Source organism: Enoplosus armatus, chromosome 15 (assembly GCF_043641665.1).
Source record: "Enoplosus armatus isolate fEnoArm2 chromosome 15, fEnoArm2.hap1, whole genome shotgun sequence".
Taxonomy (NCBI): Eukaryota; Metazoa; Chordata; class Actinopteri; order Centrarchiformes; family Enoplosidae; genus Enoplosus; species Enoplosus armatus.
In genome coordinates, this window is record NC_092194.1 from 18,613,088 (window position 1) to 18,629,783 (window position 16,696).

Consider the following 16,696-nt stretch of genomic DNA (forward strand, 5'->3'; position numbering starts at 1 on the left):
CAAGTTAAAGTAATAATGTAGTTCAGCAGGTTATTATGTACAGTAAGCTTACCAGTGGAGAGAAGTGAAAACTATGTGTCTCCAAACTGATGATTTTGAGTTTGTCAGATAAACTAAAGGATTAAATATTCTTTCATGGGTTGAGAGCGTCCTCCTACTTCTTAAAGGGAAGATTCTCATTTTTTCAAGTCTGCCGTAAGACAATACTCATATGTCCATATGTCCTGGACAGTGAAGGAGTTATTGGTTACTGTTATTGTTCCTTCTCTCCATACTCAGTTAATAGATTCAAATGTAAGATAAGACTCAGTAGGGGGTATCATCCAAAGTCTTTGTAGTACAAAATTCTCTTCAAAAGACTTTGGAAGATACCCACTTGATTTGTCTGACTCAGACTGCGAAAGCCTCAAATTAGCTTCGGCTGAACTGTGTTTTTACATTGAAGGACGACTGCAGATGTTATCCCGTTGGCTCAGGACAGAAATAATGTTCATAATGTTAAGTGTAGTTTGTCGACATGACTATCATCCTTACTAATGTTAGTTAAAGTCAAAATACTGGACTCTGATTGGCCGACAGCACCTGCACTGTGAGTCGGGCTTGAATCTGAGGTGTTCAGTGGACAGAATCACATGTTAGAGTCTTGCACTTGATGAAGAAGATCTTACATATAAATGGAGAACATTCAACTATAGAAACCCTTTAAACTGCCAGATATCTGCAGGTGGAGTTTGATGCGTCCGCTCGCACGCAAACAGGGAGAGACGGCGGCACATGTTGGGGCTGATTGGAGGTTTCAGTTTGGATCAGGAGAGTTTTAGGATCTGTCAGTGGGGGGTTGGAGTGTCTCTTTTTATTTCTATTTTCTGTCATTCCAGATGAGTCTGCCTTATTTCCATACTTTTGATTGTGAAAATCAGTTGTAAAGCGACGTGTTTTATGATGACTAAATTAAAGTTTTTTAACCGGTGAAGTGTTTGCTGATGTTTTTTTTGATGATTTGAAAAGGTAGCAGGTCAGTAACATTTGTGCCTCAGATTTTAACAGGTGGAAGTGAACTTGATTCTAGTTTAGTTGAAAGCAGTTTTCATCAAGAATGTATAGATTGTTACTGTTACTTTTGTTCACATTTTTTTAACAAATTGTGGGACTTTTCTGTTGAATTAAATGTTTAAAGGCTTTTCTACTCAGACAGGACGTTTTACTCGGGTCTCTGCAGGCTCATGCGTTTCTCTGTTGAGGCTGAGCTGTCAATATCTTTATAATCTGCTGTCCATCCACCCTGACACATGTTCTGTAAATTAATCTGATACTCACGATGCTGAGCTGCATGTTAACCACTCTGACTCTCCATCCTCTTTACCAGCAGTCGTGCAGCCACGCCTCTGCTGCCACAGATGTTCTCCTAATTCACTGCTGGAGTAAACGGATGGAGGGAGGGAGTGATGGATGAATGGATGGAGAGTCCAAAGAGTTCATACCTGCCAAGAGCTGGAGACTGCTGCTTGCTGCGAGCACAGTAATCTGAATAACAGCTTTTACTGGCTGGAATGTATTGACCGGCTTCAGATTTAGCAACTCATTCCTAAAGCTTCCCTCCCCCATCGCCTCCCAGTATCCCTCCTCTCCCTCCCTCCCTCCCTCCTCCTTTCTCTCTGTCATCCCTGTTTTCATCTCCACTGTGCAGTGCAGTCTGCCTCCAGCTGATGAGCGTATTGGCAGCTGCATCATTCCACCCCGCTGAGTTATTGGGATTTGTTTGCTACTTTTCCAGTTTTGTATTGAAGCTGTCCCTGCAGCTGTACATGCACCTCAGTGTGTGTGTGTGTGCATGTTATTGGGTTAATTGTTATTGACTGATTGTATTGTGGTTCATTTTTTTTCATTCTGTTGGTAGTGTTGTTTGCTCCACCTCCCTGGGCGTGGGAAACCAGAGAGCATGTTCTCGTCTTCATCCAGAAACTCTCTGTTCTCGCCCTGGTCGTCCATGGAGCAGTCGGACTCTGAAGCGTTGGACATCAGCACCAAAGTGCAGCTGCACGGGGTGCTGTGGAAGAGGCCCTTCGGACGGCCATCGGCCAAGTGGTCCCGCAGGTGAGAGTCTTGAGTGCTTTGGGTCTTTGTAGTTCTAAATGTTGGTCTCTGCAGCTTATAAAACCTTGTCAAAACCAAAATGAAATCTTTTTCTTTAATTTTCTTCTTTGTTCTGGACAAAAATGCTGATTATTGATGATCGTATTTTCCTTCCGAGGATGTCAAAGAGTGAAAAAGTGAAAAGTTGCTGTAATGTATTTGACAAATGAGTTTAGAATACTTAAACTGACCATTTATTTGACACCTCAGGTATAAAATATTGCTCTACTGTTATTACAGAACATTTTTTTACAGCAGAAGAAGTGATACAACTTGTAGACTTGATTGCCTGTATTCCAGATGTAGAATAATTAACTTCTCTCCTTCCAAAATGGACATTTCCGATCCAGTGCTGACATGTTGTGTATTACAGGATTGCTTTATATAACGACAGGATACACTTATCCACGGGCGTTTCCACATCCCAGTGTCAGTGTATCCTGAGAGGAGAGTATATTTGGATGTTAAAATGCCTGGATTGGTACCTTATGTCATGATAATGCTCTTAGTTTACATAACAGTTAAAACGACAATACACAGTGGATCCAGAGAGTCCATTTGCAGCACACTCTTTCTAACCTTTCCCATTTGCTTGTGTCATAAAGGTCCAAAGAATTTGGTTGTTTTTCGCTAAATGCTCATTTGGGTTTCCGTGCCAAACTGCAGACGGTCGAGCTCAGCGGTTTAGTGTGTTTTTTGTTGTTGTTGTCACCAGCTTAACAAAAAGCGACAGTTGTCTGAAACAAATCTGCCGACCAGTCTGACCCTCAGAGAGACTTTAAATGAGTTCAGTCATAATGTTGCAGAATATTTAACAGCCTCTCCTGTGGGTGAAATTAAAGGGTCCACTCCGCTGATTTCAAACATGAAGGTTAGTTTACTCGTCGTGAAGAGTTCTGCTCAGTCCGTCAAAGTAGCTGTATCATGTCTGAGAAAGTAACCATGATGATGCCATCAGTGAAAGATGCTATTGAGTTGCATTGTGGGAAATAAAGGATCCAGCTGGAACTAAAAGTCAGGATATCTGCTGCAGAGAATTTGACCATTCTTTATTAAATCTGTCCCCCAGATTAATGGAGCTGCAGTACTCAATGTATTCCTCCAACTAGTATATCAAGTACTTGCTAATTTTAATTTAGTCTCTTTTTGTATCAGTTAGATTTTAAGTCGACTTGATGCACATTAACAGGACATGAATATGACAAGCAAATATGTAAATATGTCACCGCCCATCAATGATGCAAACAACCCCTGATCCAATCAGTAACCAGATGCACTGTCCCTCCAACATTATCTGCCAGTGAAGTTGCAGTGACGGCCTTTCAAAATTGAAATTCTAATTTTGACTTATAAAACTTAAAGACCAGGTTTTCAAAAGTTATTACAGCATTTATTAGCTCAGTCCAGGACAACTGGATGTTTGTGTGTGTAGCAAATCTCTTCTCAATAAATGTTGTGTTTTATGTAGTTACTGTAGTTTACATTTAATAATTAGTTCCTTTTAACTACACATTTGAAGACGAGGCAAAAAATGTGTCAGCCCTACATCTCTGTTATTAGTTGGGTAAGAAATAAGAACAAAGAGGATTCTGCAACAAAAAAAGTTTATTTTTCTAATCTTTGGGGGGTTTTTTTCCTCATGAAGTACTGTATTAGATATATATATGTGTATATATATACTATAATTTTACCTTTCGGTGCCTCTGAAATGATTCAAATCAAACAATCTGTAAAGGGAAAAATCTCTCTTATATTTAACTATTATATATATATATATTATATATTATATATTTAATTGTGCTCGTGGACATGCAACCCATCATGAGGGGTGGCAAGTGCTGCTTTGTATTAATGGGTTGGAAACTAATCACCAAATGAACCACTGAGATAAAACTGCAGCAGTATATGCAGTAAAAAGCAGATCCTCACCACACAGTTCTGCATTGAGAACATCGGCAGACGTTGGTTCCTTTCAGCCCCACAGGATTGACTCACTGCTGCTTTCATTGTCTTCCTCGGTACAAAGATTCTTCATCATCAAAGACAGCTTCTTGCTCTACTATGCGGAGAGCGAGAAGAGAAACTTTGAGACCAACAGGTACTTCAACATCCACCCAAAGGTGAGCGGCTACATCTTCTCTGCACACCTGTAAGAACATGAAGGACAGGGTGGAAGAGATAACTGAATAACTACGTGTTTAAGGCACTTTTTGCTTTTATAAACAGAAGAATTATCCAAAAACAACATTATAAATAACGGTGTGATGTGTTTCTGTCTCAGGGAGTCATTCCTCTGGGAGGATGTGTGGTGTCTGCTAATGAAAACATGGGCATGCCCTTTGCCATCGTGGTCAACCTGGAGGAATTTACTGTAAGACCACAGTCCTGTCTCACAAACTTTTCATCCATTACTTATTTTATCAGCCTTGCAGAGGTTTAAAATATAATTTTAAAGACAGATCCAGGCGTAAAGTTGCAGACAAACAACATGCAGCAACAAATTAATGCAGAAATAATAATAATAATAATAATATGCAACATTTAGTAAGTACACGGTCACAGTTGACTGTATGAGAAATCAGCTTGCAGAGCCAAAGCTGAAATAGCTAAATTGTACTTTTATAACTGTAATGATGTGAGAAATCAGCCTAATGCTGCAACAAATGGGAGTCATTATGGAGTGAATCTAACTGCACACTGGGACACAACTGTGTTACATTGATTTTTACGATCTCAGCAGCCCAAAGATGGAAATCCACAGTGTATTTTACAGCCTGAAGCCTTTATTGACAAGTTCCTAATGTAAAATATTGTATATCCGTCCCCAGGGTACCGTAGTCCTGGCTGCTGAGTCTGAGGAGGACCAGGTCCAGTGGATGGAGATGCTCATGGAGTCAGGGAAAGTGTGAGTATTTGACTGATACAACTTCACCTTCTAAATGTTGCTCCTCCGAAGGAATAACACATAAAAAAAACAACATTATTTAAGTTTCTGTTTGTATATTAAGACAATTCCAGAGTTGCTAAAGAGACTTTAAGTAGTAAATGTTAGAGATAACAGTGTCACAATAGCACATCATGAATGACAGTATCACATCTGTAATAACCAAAGCAACAATGTTCAGACAGTTTCTCAAGAAATGACGTTGCCTTTGTCAGCTACAGCTGTTAACAACACTGAGGGTCTACCGTCATGCTAGCAGCTCTGTGAGGCTGTACTGGCACAGTAGTGCTTTGAGCTAAATGCTAACATCAGCATGCTAACATGCTAATGTTTACCATTTTCATCATCTTAGTTTAGTGTGTTAGCATGCTAATGTTTGGTAATTAGCAGTAAACACAAAGTACAGCTGAGGCTGATGGGATAAACTTTTGACCTGATGATGGTGCCAGATGAATAGTCTGGGGATCAAAGTTAATATAATTCATCCTCTGTGGAGCATGAATGTCTGAACCAAATCTCTCGACAATCCATCCAATAAACGTCCCCTTCATAGGGGCTCTCGAGTCTGAGGATCAGACTGCTAGCACGGCTAAAAATGATGGCAAACATCTCTGTACGTGCTCAGTGTTTAAATTGACCAATCATCCCGTTTTTCTTAAAATGTCCAACAGCACGTGGAAGAACGCTCAGCTGGGGGAGGCCATGATAGAGAGTCTGGAGGCTCAGGGGCTGCAGCTGGCCAAGGAGAAGCAGGAGTACCTGGGTAAATATGGGGAAAGTCACCTGAATCAATGAGCTTTTTAAAGGTTTAACAAACAGAGGCAGATTATGTGAAATGTTTTTCTCTCTCCAGATAAACTGATGGAGGAGACCGAGGAGCTGAGTCATCAAAGAGCACAGAGGGAGGTGAGGCCATGGTTTACTCCGCTGGCATCGTCGCATAACAGCAACAGCATGTTTTTACTTTCTGTGGAAAAGAATTCGTAAAGAAGTTGTACTTTAAGTTTCCTGGAGCTTAAGATGGCTTCGTCACATGTCTCGTTTTAGTCTGACCAATAGTCAGAAATCCAAAGATATTCAGTTTCCAGTGATATAAAGCAGAGAAACACAGCAAATCATCACACTGGAGAGGCTGGACCTGGAAAATTATTGAAGGTTTTTGATGAATAAATGATCTAAACTTTAATTATCAAAAGAAATTGTTGCAGAATAATTTTCTGCCAAACAACTTGTGTTGCTCTGCTCTCGTATAGCAAAATCTTTTTCAGCCAGCTAATATCTTCGTTCATCCTGTGACCTGCGTGATCCTTCAATCCGTCACTTCGTCCTACATAAATGTGCTAAACCGGTTGTGTTTGTGTGCAGGAGCTGGAGCGTCTGAACCTGGTCCTGGAGGAGGAGAAAACGAAGTTTGAGGAGGTGGTGCAGGAGCTGAAGGCAGAGCAGGAGCATATCAAACTGTAAAAACTCAACTATTTCCTCTTTATATTAATTGGCACTGACTACACTGTACAAGCCTGTGAATGAATGTGATTTGTTTCCTGTTGTGTGTTGATGGCAGAGACCTGGACGGCACAGCTCAGTCCCTCAAAGGTGTCGAGAGTGAAAAAGAAGAGCTGAGCAGTTTAACCGTCATGCTTCAGAAATCCATTGAGGTATGACCAAAAACATTAAAATGTTAGCGAGGTCAAATAAAAGCTATAACAAGAGTAACTTATTGATGAGTTTGACAGGACTCAGATCATGTAATGTTACAACTGTTGATGGAATAAGTTATGGAACAAACCTGTGAGGTTGACAGAACAAAAGTTAGAATTAAAGGAATAGTTCAACATTTTGGGAAATTTGCTTATTTGCTTTCTTAGATGTGAAGATCAAGACCACTTTCATATCGGTCTGTTAAATATAAAGCTAAAGCTGGTTAGCTTAGCTTAGCATAAAGACTGACAACAGGGGGGGGGGCATCTATTTTAGCTTGGTAACAAAATCCTTACCAGTACCCCTAAAGTTCACTAATTTACATGTTATATTTCGTTTGTTCGCCAGGCAACCGGCGGAGAATCCAGGAAGTCACTGCTCCCGGCCAAAAAACAGTCTGACATAAAATCCCCCTAAAAGTACAAATGTTGTTTTTGTGGCAATTTAAAACAAGATATAACATGTTAATTACTGAGCTTTAGAGGTGTTGGAGCCCCTGCTTCCAGTCTTTATGCTAAGCTAAGCTAACCCTTCCCCAAAATGTCGAACTAATACTTTAATACAAAGAATATTGACTTTTTACTCAGAATATCAAAATTAATCTAATCTTGTTAACGTAGAAACTTTGTCTTTCTTTGTGAAGTCTTAAATTTTCATAAATGTAATAACTAAACTCAAAATATGTATGTATATACAGCATAACTATAACATATAGTTCAATATACGTATGTCTCTCATTCACAAATTTGCATTTTGGCTGAGCTGCTGCATCTGAAGACCATTAGTGATCGATGGAAACAACTTGAAAGGAAGTTCTTTTGGACTGAGTAGACTCTGAGGGATCTGAACATCTTTGTTTTGTCCTTCAGGAGCTCTCTCAGGAGAAACAGCGAACCTTGGAGCTGCTGGGGGTGAAGGAGCTGAAGGAGAAGGAGGCGGAGGCGGCGGAGGAGAGCTCAGCCTGCAGGAAGTCTGGGGACGGGGAGGATCCCGGAGACGTGGACCTGCTGCAGGACCTGCGACACATCGAGGACCAAATGAAGATCCTGCTGAAGGAGAAGGATCTGGCTGACGACAAGTGAGTGAGACCAGCTTCAGACTGGGATTACTGGTTTGGACCAATTATGTGCTACAGACTTTTCATTTTACTATTTTGGTGATTTTAACTTCTTCGCTTGAACTTTTCAGTCAGAAAGTCAGAAATCTTTTAAAGAAGTGTTTACATTTTCACACACAAATGATATCCAGTATAATATTTTAACACTATATTACGTGTCGGGGTCACATTAGTTCACGGGCTTTCTAAAGGGTGAAACACTCCAACCTTTCCAGGGAACCTCTATGCTAATGGCACAGAGGATGTAACTACTGGTGGAAATGTGTATTGATCCCTAAACAACCAGCCCATTGATCCGCACCAGTAAGTGGGATATTACAGGCAGCTGCTATTGACTGCGTAGCACTAATGTTCAGTTACGAACCCATAACGTTGTGTTTCCACGAGCCTTCACCCTCCTCCTCCTCTCAGCCATCCACTGTCTGACACATACAGCTGCAGCTATATGGAAAAATATACAATCATAATCTCACAGAATAGTTTTCAAACCAAATGCAAAATAAAATAGATCCTCACCTGCAACAAATACTGGTTAAAATGTTCAGTTTTTGTCGAGACTTAAGACTGAAGTTGTTTGCATGTTGACTCAAATCTATAATATGTTTGGAGGCAGTTAAATTCAACTGCACTTTTTTATTGGAAACACATATCTTTATTTTTTTACTTTTCCTGATAGGTGTAATATTTTGTCCACCTTATTTACTTATTGAATCGGAAAAGGTGCAGAAACACCTGACATGCTGTCAAGATACAACAATACCAGAAACAGGACTTTTATTGGATTATTACATTATAATTTATATGATCATTTTCACATATTTTCACATGTTTCTATTCTATTATTTGAGATCTCAATCTGTCATGAATTTTGATATTTTAATAGATTTTTCTATTTTGTCATGATAAAATAATATATCAAACAATAATACAATAAAACCTAATAGATTTTTGTCTGTTGTATCAAAACAACAACAACAACAAAAAATCATGAAGACATTCAGGTGGTAAATTTAACAGTTGGATTAAGAATAAAAGATATTTTAAAGAACATCAGATATTCAACTTAATAAAAAACTATTTATCTTAAAGCAGTAGTTCGACGTTTTGGGAAATATGCTTATATAAGCTGTGGCTAGCCTTTCTCCACCAGCATCTTTAAAGCTCACTGATTAACACGTTACATCTTGTTTGTTAAATCTGCACACACACAAAAAACGGCGTCTAAAATTACAATTTTCTTTAATACCACGTTCATAGAAAGTGTACTGATGCTAAATGTCGGATGTTATGTGCAGATAAAACTGGTGGCTCTGAGAGAAAGTTCTGTGGTTCCTGTTTTAACCTTGAAATGACATTACAGGTGTGCATTCATCTGTGTCCTGCAGAGCTCAGTGAGCACAGCGGGGCGGCAATCCATGCAGTCCTGACAGGGAAGGGCAACTGACGCTGAAAATCCATAACTTTCTCTGCAACAAAACTTTTAAAAGCGTTTAAATAATGGCAAAATCATTCAAATGGATATGCACGACGTTGTCTGTGTTGTATATGTGTGTGTGTGTGTTTCCCTGCTTCACTGTGTCTCTGTCGTTCAGGCTCAGGGAGAAAGAGCAGCAGGCTAAAGTCCTGCAGCAGGAGAGGGAGTACTACTCGTCTCAGGCTCGGGCGCTGCAGCAGTCGCTCTCTCAGCTCACTGTGGACAAGCAGCAGACCGAGGCCGAGCTCAAGGTAACGCAGCGTGACACGGCAACAAAACACGACTGAAAGTCACTGTAAAGGTCACCGCATTAATCAGCATTCACACGATAAAAGAGTGAAGAGAGGAGGAACAGTCAAATGATGAAAACACAAACTTGCTTGTCAAAGTGCTCTAGCTCAGTTTCTCCAAAGTGGTCTAAAAACAACTGAATGAAGGGAACTTGTTAGCATACTTTACTTTGTAATTTACTTTAATTGTAACAACAGCTGAATATGGGCGAGTTTTATATGTATTTCAGGCCTTTAAAGCTTGACTTTTGAACAAGGAATGGAAAAGGGTACATTTCCATTCCTAACACCTCTGTTTCAGCGGAAGGTTTTAAATGTTTTTAATGATTTTTATATTTTATTTATTCAGTTTACTGTTCAATGATATACACTGAATTTTGTTTCTCAACATGAAGGTGTTGTTTCAAAGGCTTTGAAAAACAGCCCCGTTTTCATGTGTCATGGTGCATTTTTCAGATAAACAAATGGGTTTTTAAATTAGATATTAATCTTAAGAAGTGGGAGAATTTTTTTACAACCCACAAAGGAACTTTTAATCCTTCAGTTTATGTGAAAATTTCTAAATCACGATATTGAGTCTAAATAGTTTGAGCCACGTGTTTAATTAAAACCTCAGTATCATTAATGGTAGCGGTCGCTCTGCTTGTACAAATAACTCAGCTGAGTGTTTTTGTAGAAACCAGCTGGATGTCTCTTCAGGGGGCTCATCCACTCACATTTATTACTGAATCAGGTCCGTGACATCTTCAGGGTGGCTCAGCTGCAGATCCTCCTCATCTTTCACACCCGGTCTGATGAGCAGAGTCTCTCTTGGCATGAAGAGCTGACATCACATTACATTTACTGGAACACAAAAACCTCATCCTCCTCTCTTGTCCAGTCTCTATATGAGATGACCCATTTCCTCTTTGCTTCGTATCCGTCTCTTTCTCTGTTGTTTGCAAAGTACAGACGAGTAGTTTAAGATACAACGTGTTTACTTCTCCAGGCTAATACTCCAGATAATGTAGTTAGTGGAGTTTTTACAGGCTTTATATTGATAATGATGAGCTCACAACAGTCAATATTTTGTGTATTTCAATTCAAATTCACTTCCCGGGTATCTCAGGCGGAGATAGAGTCCCGGGTGGAGCTGGAGAAGAGACTGAAGCAGGCTGAAGAGGCTCTGCAGGACCTGGAGAAAGGCCTGAACTCACTGGACCGCACCAAAGAGGGAGACGAGAAGATGAAGGGGGATGTGACTCAGCTGAGGAGTAAGTGCATTTACTGATACCTTCGCATCTGATGTCAAATATTTAACGTAATATTTTGTGCTGTAAGAATGCATTTAGTCCACAGGGAGCTGTAAAAGTCAGAGAAGCTGAAGGGATAATTGTGATTTTTTTCCTGCCAGAATAGTGAATGGACTTTGGTGTGATGACAGTTTCTATACTTGAGGATCTGACACCTGTGTGACTGCCCTCCTCTGGACAGAGTTTGTATTACGTGTTGATCGTAGGAGAAACAACATCATAGAAACCAGTCAAAAATAATGAAACATGTTTTATGTTCTTGAGGGAGCCATCAGAGTTTTATGAATTCCACAGAAAAAAAGTTTTAAGCTTTATTTTGTGTAATTTATTCAGTAGAATTTCCCTCAGATAATTAAATTAAAGGGCTGCAATATAGATTCATTTTTTGGTCTGTAAAATGTCGTAAAATAGAGAAAAATGGCTGTTTTCTCTGTAATTTCTCAAGGTGATGTATTCATATAGTTATTCAGTTTACTATCATATTATGACAAAAAAAAAGCATTCTTTCATTTTTACATGAAAAATTACTTAAATGATTCTCAAAATATTTGCCACTAATTTTCTGTTAATCAACTAAATGCTTCAGTTCTACAGAGGTTTTATTTATAACAAAGCACCATATTTTATAAGCTCTTCATGTGTTTTGTGAAAATCTAAATCTGTAAAATAACTGTAGTAATAGTGTAGTAAAAAGAGCAATATTTCCCTTTTGAGATGTAGTGCAGTAGAAGTATAAAGTACCTCAAATTTGTACTAAGGTCACATGATGACACCATTCTCTGAAGAAGGCTGTGAGACAAAGCTCTGATAGAAAAGAAATTGAACTTTGCATTTAGAGTTTTTTACCACAGATCGTAGAATTTGTTTTGTCGATCTGTAAATTACTGATAATTATAATTCTCTCCACTAATATTCACCTTATTACTCATTTCTCAGCAACAGAAATCTGTCACATGCATCTCTACGATCTAATGAGTGACTGTGGCGCTGATACCGCGAGCATCCTGTGTGTGTGTTTATATGTATATATGATGTGTTCATGATGTGTGTGTTTAACCAGGATTCTTTGAGGAGTGTATCTGTGCAGCGGAGATCGAGGCGAAGCTTCCGGCGATAATGAAGAACGCTGTGTATCTGCACAAAGCTGCTGCACGCAGAATCAAGAGCTGCCGGATCCAGAGGAGAGCCTCCAGACGCCACTGGTGTAAGTCTGAGCATCACAACACACACACACACACACACACACACACACCGGATACATGCATATTTTATGACTTTATATATGTTTTCCAAGGATTTTAAAAATGTATCCAGGCAGAGTGCTTGTTTTAGTCTGACCAACGGTCCAAAACCAAAGATGTTCAGTTTACAATGATGCAAAAACTGAGGAAAAGAACAAATGGTCACATTTGAGAAGCTGGAAGCAGAGAAAGTCGGGCATTTTTGCTTGATGAATGATGATTATCAAAATATTTGTCAATTGATTTGTTATTAATCAGTTCAATCAGTGGTCGCCTGTCAGTACCTACAGCGTCATATTATGATCATTTCTTCTACGTGATTGTTATGTTCTCCACATTACTTTTTGCTGCGTTACAGTAAAACACTCCAAGTCTTTTGCTGTCGCCAACGCTGACGACAGCAGCATGGAGGAGCTGCGGGAGACGGCCCGACGACTGACCTCCGACAGCAGCTTCAGAGAGAGTGTGTATAAGATCATCACTCGCAAGGACGCCACGAACAAAACAGAGGACTGAGAGAGCGAGAAATGGTCCTTAAGTTTTACCTCAGTCCACACACTGGGCGGTGTAGAGATCCTGATCCCAAACCATTAAAATACTGTAGATGATTGTACACAGAAATCTGTTTGATGGCATCTGTGGTTTTAAAACTGTACTGAGAACAATCAAACCGAAGTTGAACAGACACTGACTAAAACCCATTATAAACCTATTATATGTAACATCTCTGGTTTGTAGCCCAAACACTTCCAGGAACCACAAGAACTAAACTCAGGAGCTGAGAGTCCCTTTGCACATTCCTCTCTGTGTTTCATTGTGTCAGCCCTGCAAACTGAACCATCAGAAAGTTCCACCATCAGAGGACTTTTTGGGAACTATTATAAAGAAACTAAGATTTAGTTCCTGGTTCCTCCGAACAAAATGCAGAAAAAGTTCCTGCAGTGGAAACCTATTAGTTTAGTTCCTAGAACTGTTTGGCTAAATCAAATCTGAAGGTTTCTTGTCGCCCTTTCCTGCCAAAGAATAACTATGATGTTAAGTGAAAACTACTTATGTATGTTAGGAACAGCTGTTCTCTCAGTAAGGTACTATTGTACTACAGTGTCCTAATCAAGTGTTAATCAGGTATTTGAATAAAACGTCGACCATATGGGACTCTGGACTCCACCTGATGAGACGCCATGATGTTACTTGACATTAAGAAACACAGTAACATCATCATAGATCAGTCGGCAGTGTATGACTGTAGCCTTGTACCCCGAGTTTCTAGTGTTTTCACCGTTCTCTAAAACAAAATACTACTATAATAGATTTCCAGTATTCACACAACGTTTAGCAGATAGCACAGATAATGCAAATCCATCTTGTAAAATGTTTGTTTTTATTATTCTGGTTTTGATTGTATGCACAGATTGTGTCCTTCACTTTAACAGAGGTTTTATGAAAACAATGATGGAAACACAGATGTGTCTGATATCAACGTGACCAATTTCATTATTGCTACATATGAAAATCTGTCCTTGAACAAGCAACTCAATGTAATTCACTGACGCAAGCATTTTATGATAATGTACAAATGATAACGTAATCACCGGAAACGATACAGAAAAGAAGCCCACATGTCAGGGGAAGGTAAGAGGGAACATTATGGACTGAACAACATGCCTTGATGCTAATAAAGCTGTGTTTGAACCTTGAACATGTCGTTTCATTTATGCAGGCTGTAGGCTCATGTCTGACTTCCTGTTCTCCGCAGCACAACAGATGGCACTGTGACTAGTTTAAAATGGGCAAAAACTCTTGATGTGGATGTTTTTGTTTTCCATCAGAGAAGAGACTTGTTGTGTTTTACACTTTGATAAAGTTCAGTGTAGGAAGAAAAGTTCTGTCACGAGGATTGTAGGGTTACATCAGCAGCTCACGTTCATCACCCAGACCTGCAGCAAATACAATAAGAGCGTGATGACAGTGAGTATCAACAGCTGGAGGGACACAAGTTATACTTTTTTGCTTCATGTGTGTAATTACACATCATTATAAATGATTACAGCTCCGTCATACCGTGTAAAAGTATCACACGTGACGAACATGCTTCATATGAGGAGTTATAGTTGTCGACAAATACATTAACACCTAAAAGTGTGTTATTATTAAGGGTTTATAAACTACAATGCTAAAAAAATGTGGGTTAAAACAAAATGACTGAAAGACTAGAGTGGAAAAAGGATTAGAAAGGACTATAAAGGGTACAAATTGATAAGAATTAATACACACAAAAGATTAAAATGTACATATTGTACCATGTTTAACATCAGTACAGATGATCATGTTTACATCTTTTTCAAAGAAAGTCAACTTTGCTGTTTTTGTTCATTAGTCAGTATAAAATAGCTTTTTCTGTTTTCGGTGTCATGATAAAAGTAGTTTTTACTGAACAACTGAATGAAAAAAAAAGATTGCGGTCAGAAGTTTACTGCAACTCTGACACGCACCTTCAATATGTAACTGAAGGCATTTAAGACACTCCTGAAACACAACATTGACTGTGTTTAGTGTTTACAAGCATTGTTGTCGAAGAGTTAATATCGTGTGCGAACAAGATACTAACTCATCTTTAAGGTGTCGTATAAATCTAAAGATAATGTAAAAGCAATGAGCCACTTCAAGCAGTGAAGCGCAGCCTCTTGTGGTTTATCGCAAAATCAATTTACTCAATGCAAAATGAAAGATTAAACTACATTTCACAATAAGTGCAGCTTGAGCCAGAGTCATTTTATACAGAGATAGAAGATAAAATAAAATAAAAATTCTGATTAGATAGGTAGATCTTGGATTTTAGATAATCCACTTAATCTATTTATTAATGATAACGATGATCATTACAGTGTCTACTTCAATAGGAAGAGTTTAAATCCTAATGTTGGCATTATTCAAAATGGTCCACCAACCAGGAACCACACAGAACCACTAATTTAAAGCGCTGCCTCGCTTCCCTCAGCCTGTCTATAAGCACTTCGAGCTCTGACACGCAGAAATAATAAATGCCCTTCTTGTGTGTCTTTGATGTAATTTTCCAGTAACTGTCGAATCTATGCAACAAAGTTAAAATCAGATTTTCTGTCCTAACTTCATTCAAAAGTCTGCAGGTTAGCTGTTCCTCTGATCCACTGTTTTATTTTTTAAGTAGAATTATAATTGTACCTGCAGATCTGTGGTTTACTGCGATGAGTCTACTGCAGCTTTTGTGATGTTACTGCATTTTAATAAATCCTTTTCTAGATTTCAGTTTCCAGTCACCATCATAAGCACCTACAAATCTGCCATCTCATCGCTCTAACCTTACATCACCTCCCCACGATTATCTGGTGGGAACAGCGTGGCTCAGTCAGCGCCATAAGCCTGTCGGTCCTCTCTGCTGCTCTAATGCTGCATTTCAAATTCATTCTGGCTTTTATCTCAGTAGTTAGTGACCTTAGCAGGTACCAGACATGTGACTGTCTGACATGCTCGGTCTAGTCTACTTCCTGGCCACAGATTTGCTGCAGGGACAGAGGACTGACTTTGTAGGTGAAGGTTTTTAAAGGATTTCTCCCTGAATGAGTGAAGAGGAGGAAGAGGAGGAATGCTGCAGTAATTTCCTGCCGAACACAGATGTTAATGTAACAAAGCGACGGCGATGTTTTTCCAATAACGCCCTGCAAAGAAACAACCAGAACGAGCCAACAGCTCTCCACAGGCAGCCCCCTCATATTCCCACGCACTCTCTCTGCTCAGTCACCTTTCGCTGCTCTATCCTGATTTCTATTGCTATGGCAACGGCTACATCTGAGGGCAAACACCCATGTGTATCTCCCATTTCTTTTTTTTTTTAATCTGAGAGATTGGAGGATTAGCACAGCCAGAGTCCTTTAAAGCCTGTTGTTGGCTTGTATGTCGGCTCATGAGTAGATGCATTTTTTTTCCTTCTCCGCACTGTGAAGTCGGGGGTCAGTGTGATCAAGGGTTGTTGTGTGTGTTGTCTTTTAATTGCAAGCGCTGAAAGGCAACAGCACATAATAAAACAGAAGGCATTGTGTAACCTGTAAAAGCAAATAAAGACTCGTACCTGTTGACCTTGACTCGGTCACCAGACGGCTGTGCTGGGAGCAGATCGGCCGCGGGGGAGTCAAAAGGTGGCCGTCTCTCAGAGCGCTTCACTGTTTACTGTAATCTGACATGAAGAGGAGAGACAGAGGGAGTCCTTGAAGGGAATAAGAGGGAGGAAGACCGGCCCTGCTGCAGGAACTGGCGTCCTCTGATGCTTCATCAGCACCGAGCTCGTGCACACGGCCCTCCTGTGCTGCAATGTCAGCGGTTAGGTACAGACAAGTGTCCAGCCCCGGGCTTTACTTCCATGCTATATCTAGCTGTGTCACAGTGTGTGTACAAAAGGATCCCTCGTTTGCTTTGGGGGCTGGGGGGGGGTCTAGAACCATTTGCGTTAAATATCCCTTAAAGCGGTGCTCCC

General features: G+C 39.8%; 1 protein-coding gene across 1 annotated transcript; it reads left to right on the forward strand.

Moving 5' to 3' along the window:
• The first annotated feature begins 1,453 nt into the window (after positions 1-1,453).
• plekhd1 (pleckstrin homology domain containing, family D (with coiled-coil domains) member 1) lies at positions 1,454-12,705 on the forward strand. The gene is made up of 14 exons (XM_070920915.1): positions 1,454-1,512; positions 1,921-2,094; positions 4,160-4,253; positions 4,415-4,504; positions 4,962-5,038; positions 5,749-5,840; positions 5,931-5,983; positions 6,443-6,537; positions 6,639-6,732; positions 7,645-7,853; positions 9,485-9,617; positions 10,765-10,909; positions 12,009-12,152; positions 12,548-12,705. The coding sequence occupies exons 1-14, from the start codon at positions 1,454-1,456 to the stop codon at positions 12,703-12,705; spliced, it is 1,617 nt and encodes a 538-aa protein (XP_070777016.1).
• Positions 12,706-16,696: the final 3,991 nt, after the last annotated feature.

What these genes read in the sequence shown, in the direction of transcription:
- plekhd1 (XM_070920915.1), top strand. Translation starts at nt 1,454, where the DNA reads ATGGATGGAGAGTCCAAAGAGTTCATACCTGCCAAGAGCTGGAGACTG. An exon ending in CTCATGGAGTCAGGGAAAGT is followed by an intron (nt 5,039 to 5,748) that starts GTGAGTATTTGA and finishes AATGTCCAACAG; the next exon opens with CACGTGGAAGAACGCTCAGC. An exon ending in GGATGTGACTCAGCTGAGGA is followed by an intron (nt 10,910 to 12,008) that starts GTAAGTGCATTT and finishes GTGTTTAACCAG; the next exon opens with GATTCTTTGAGGAGTGTATC.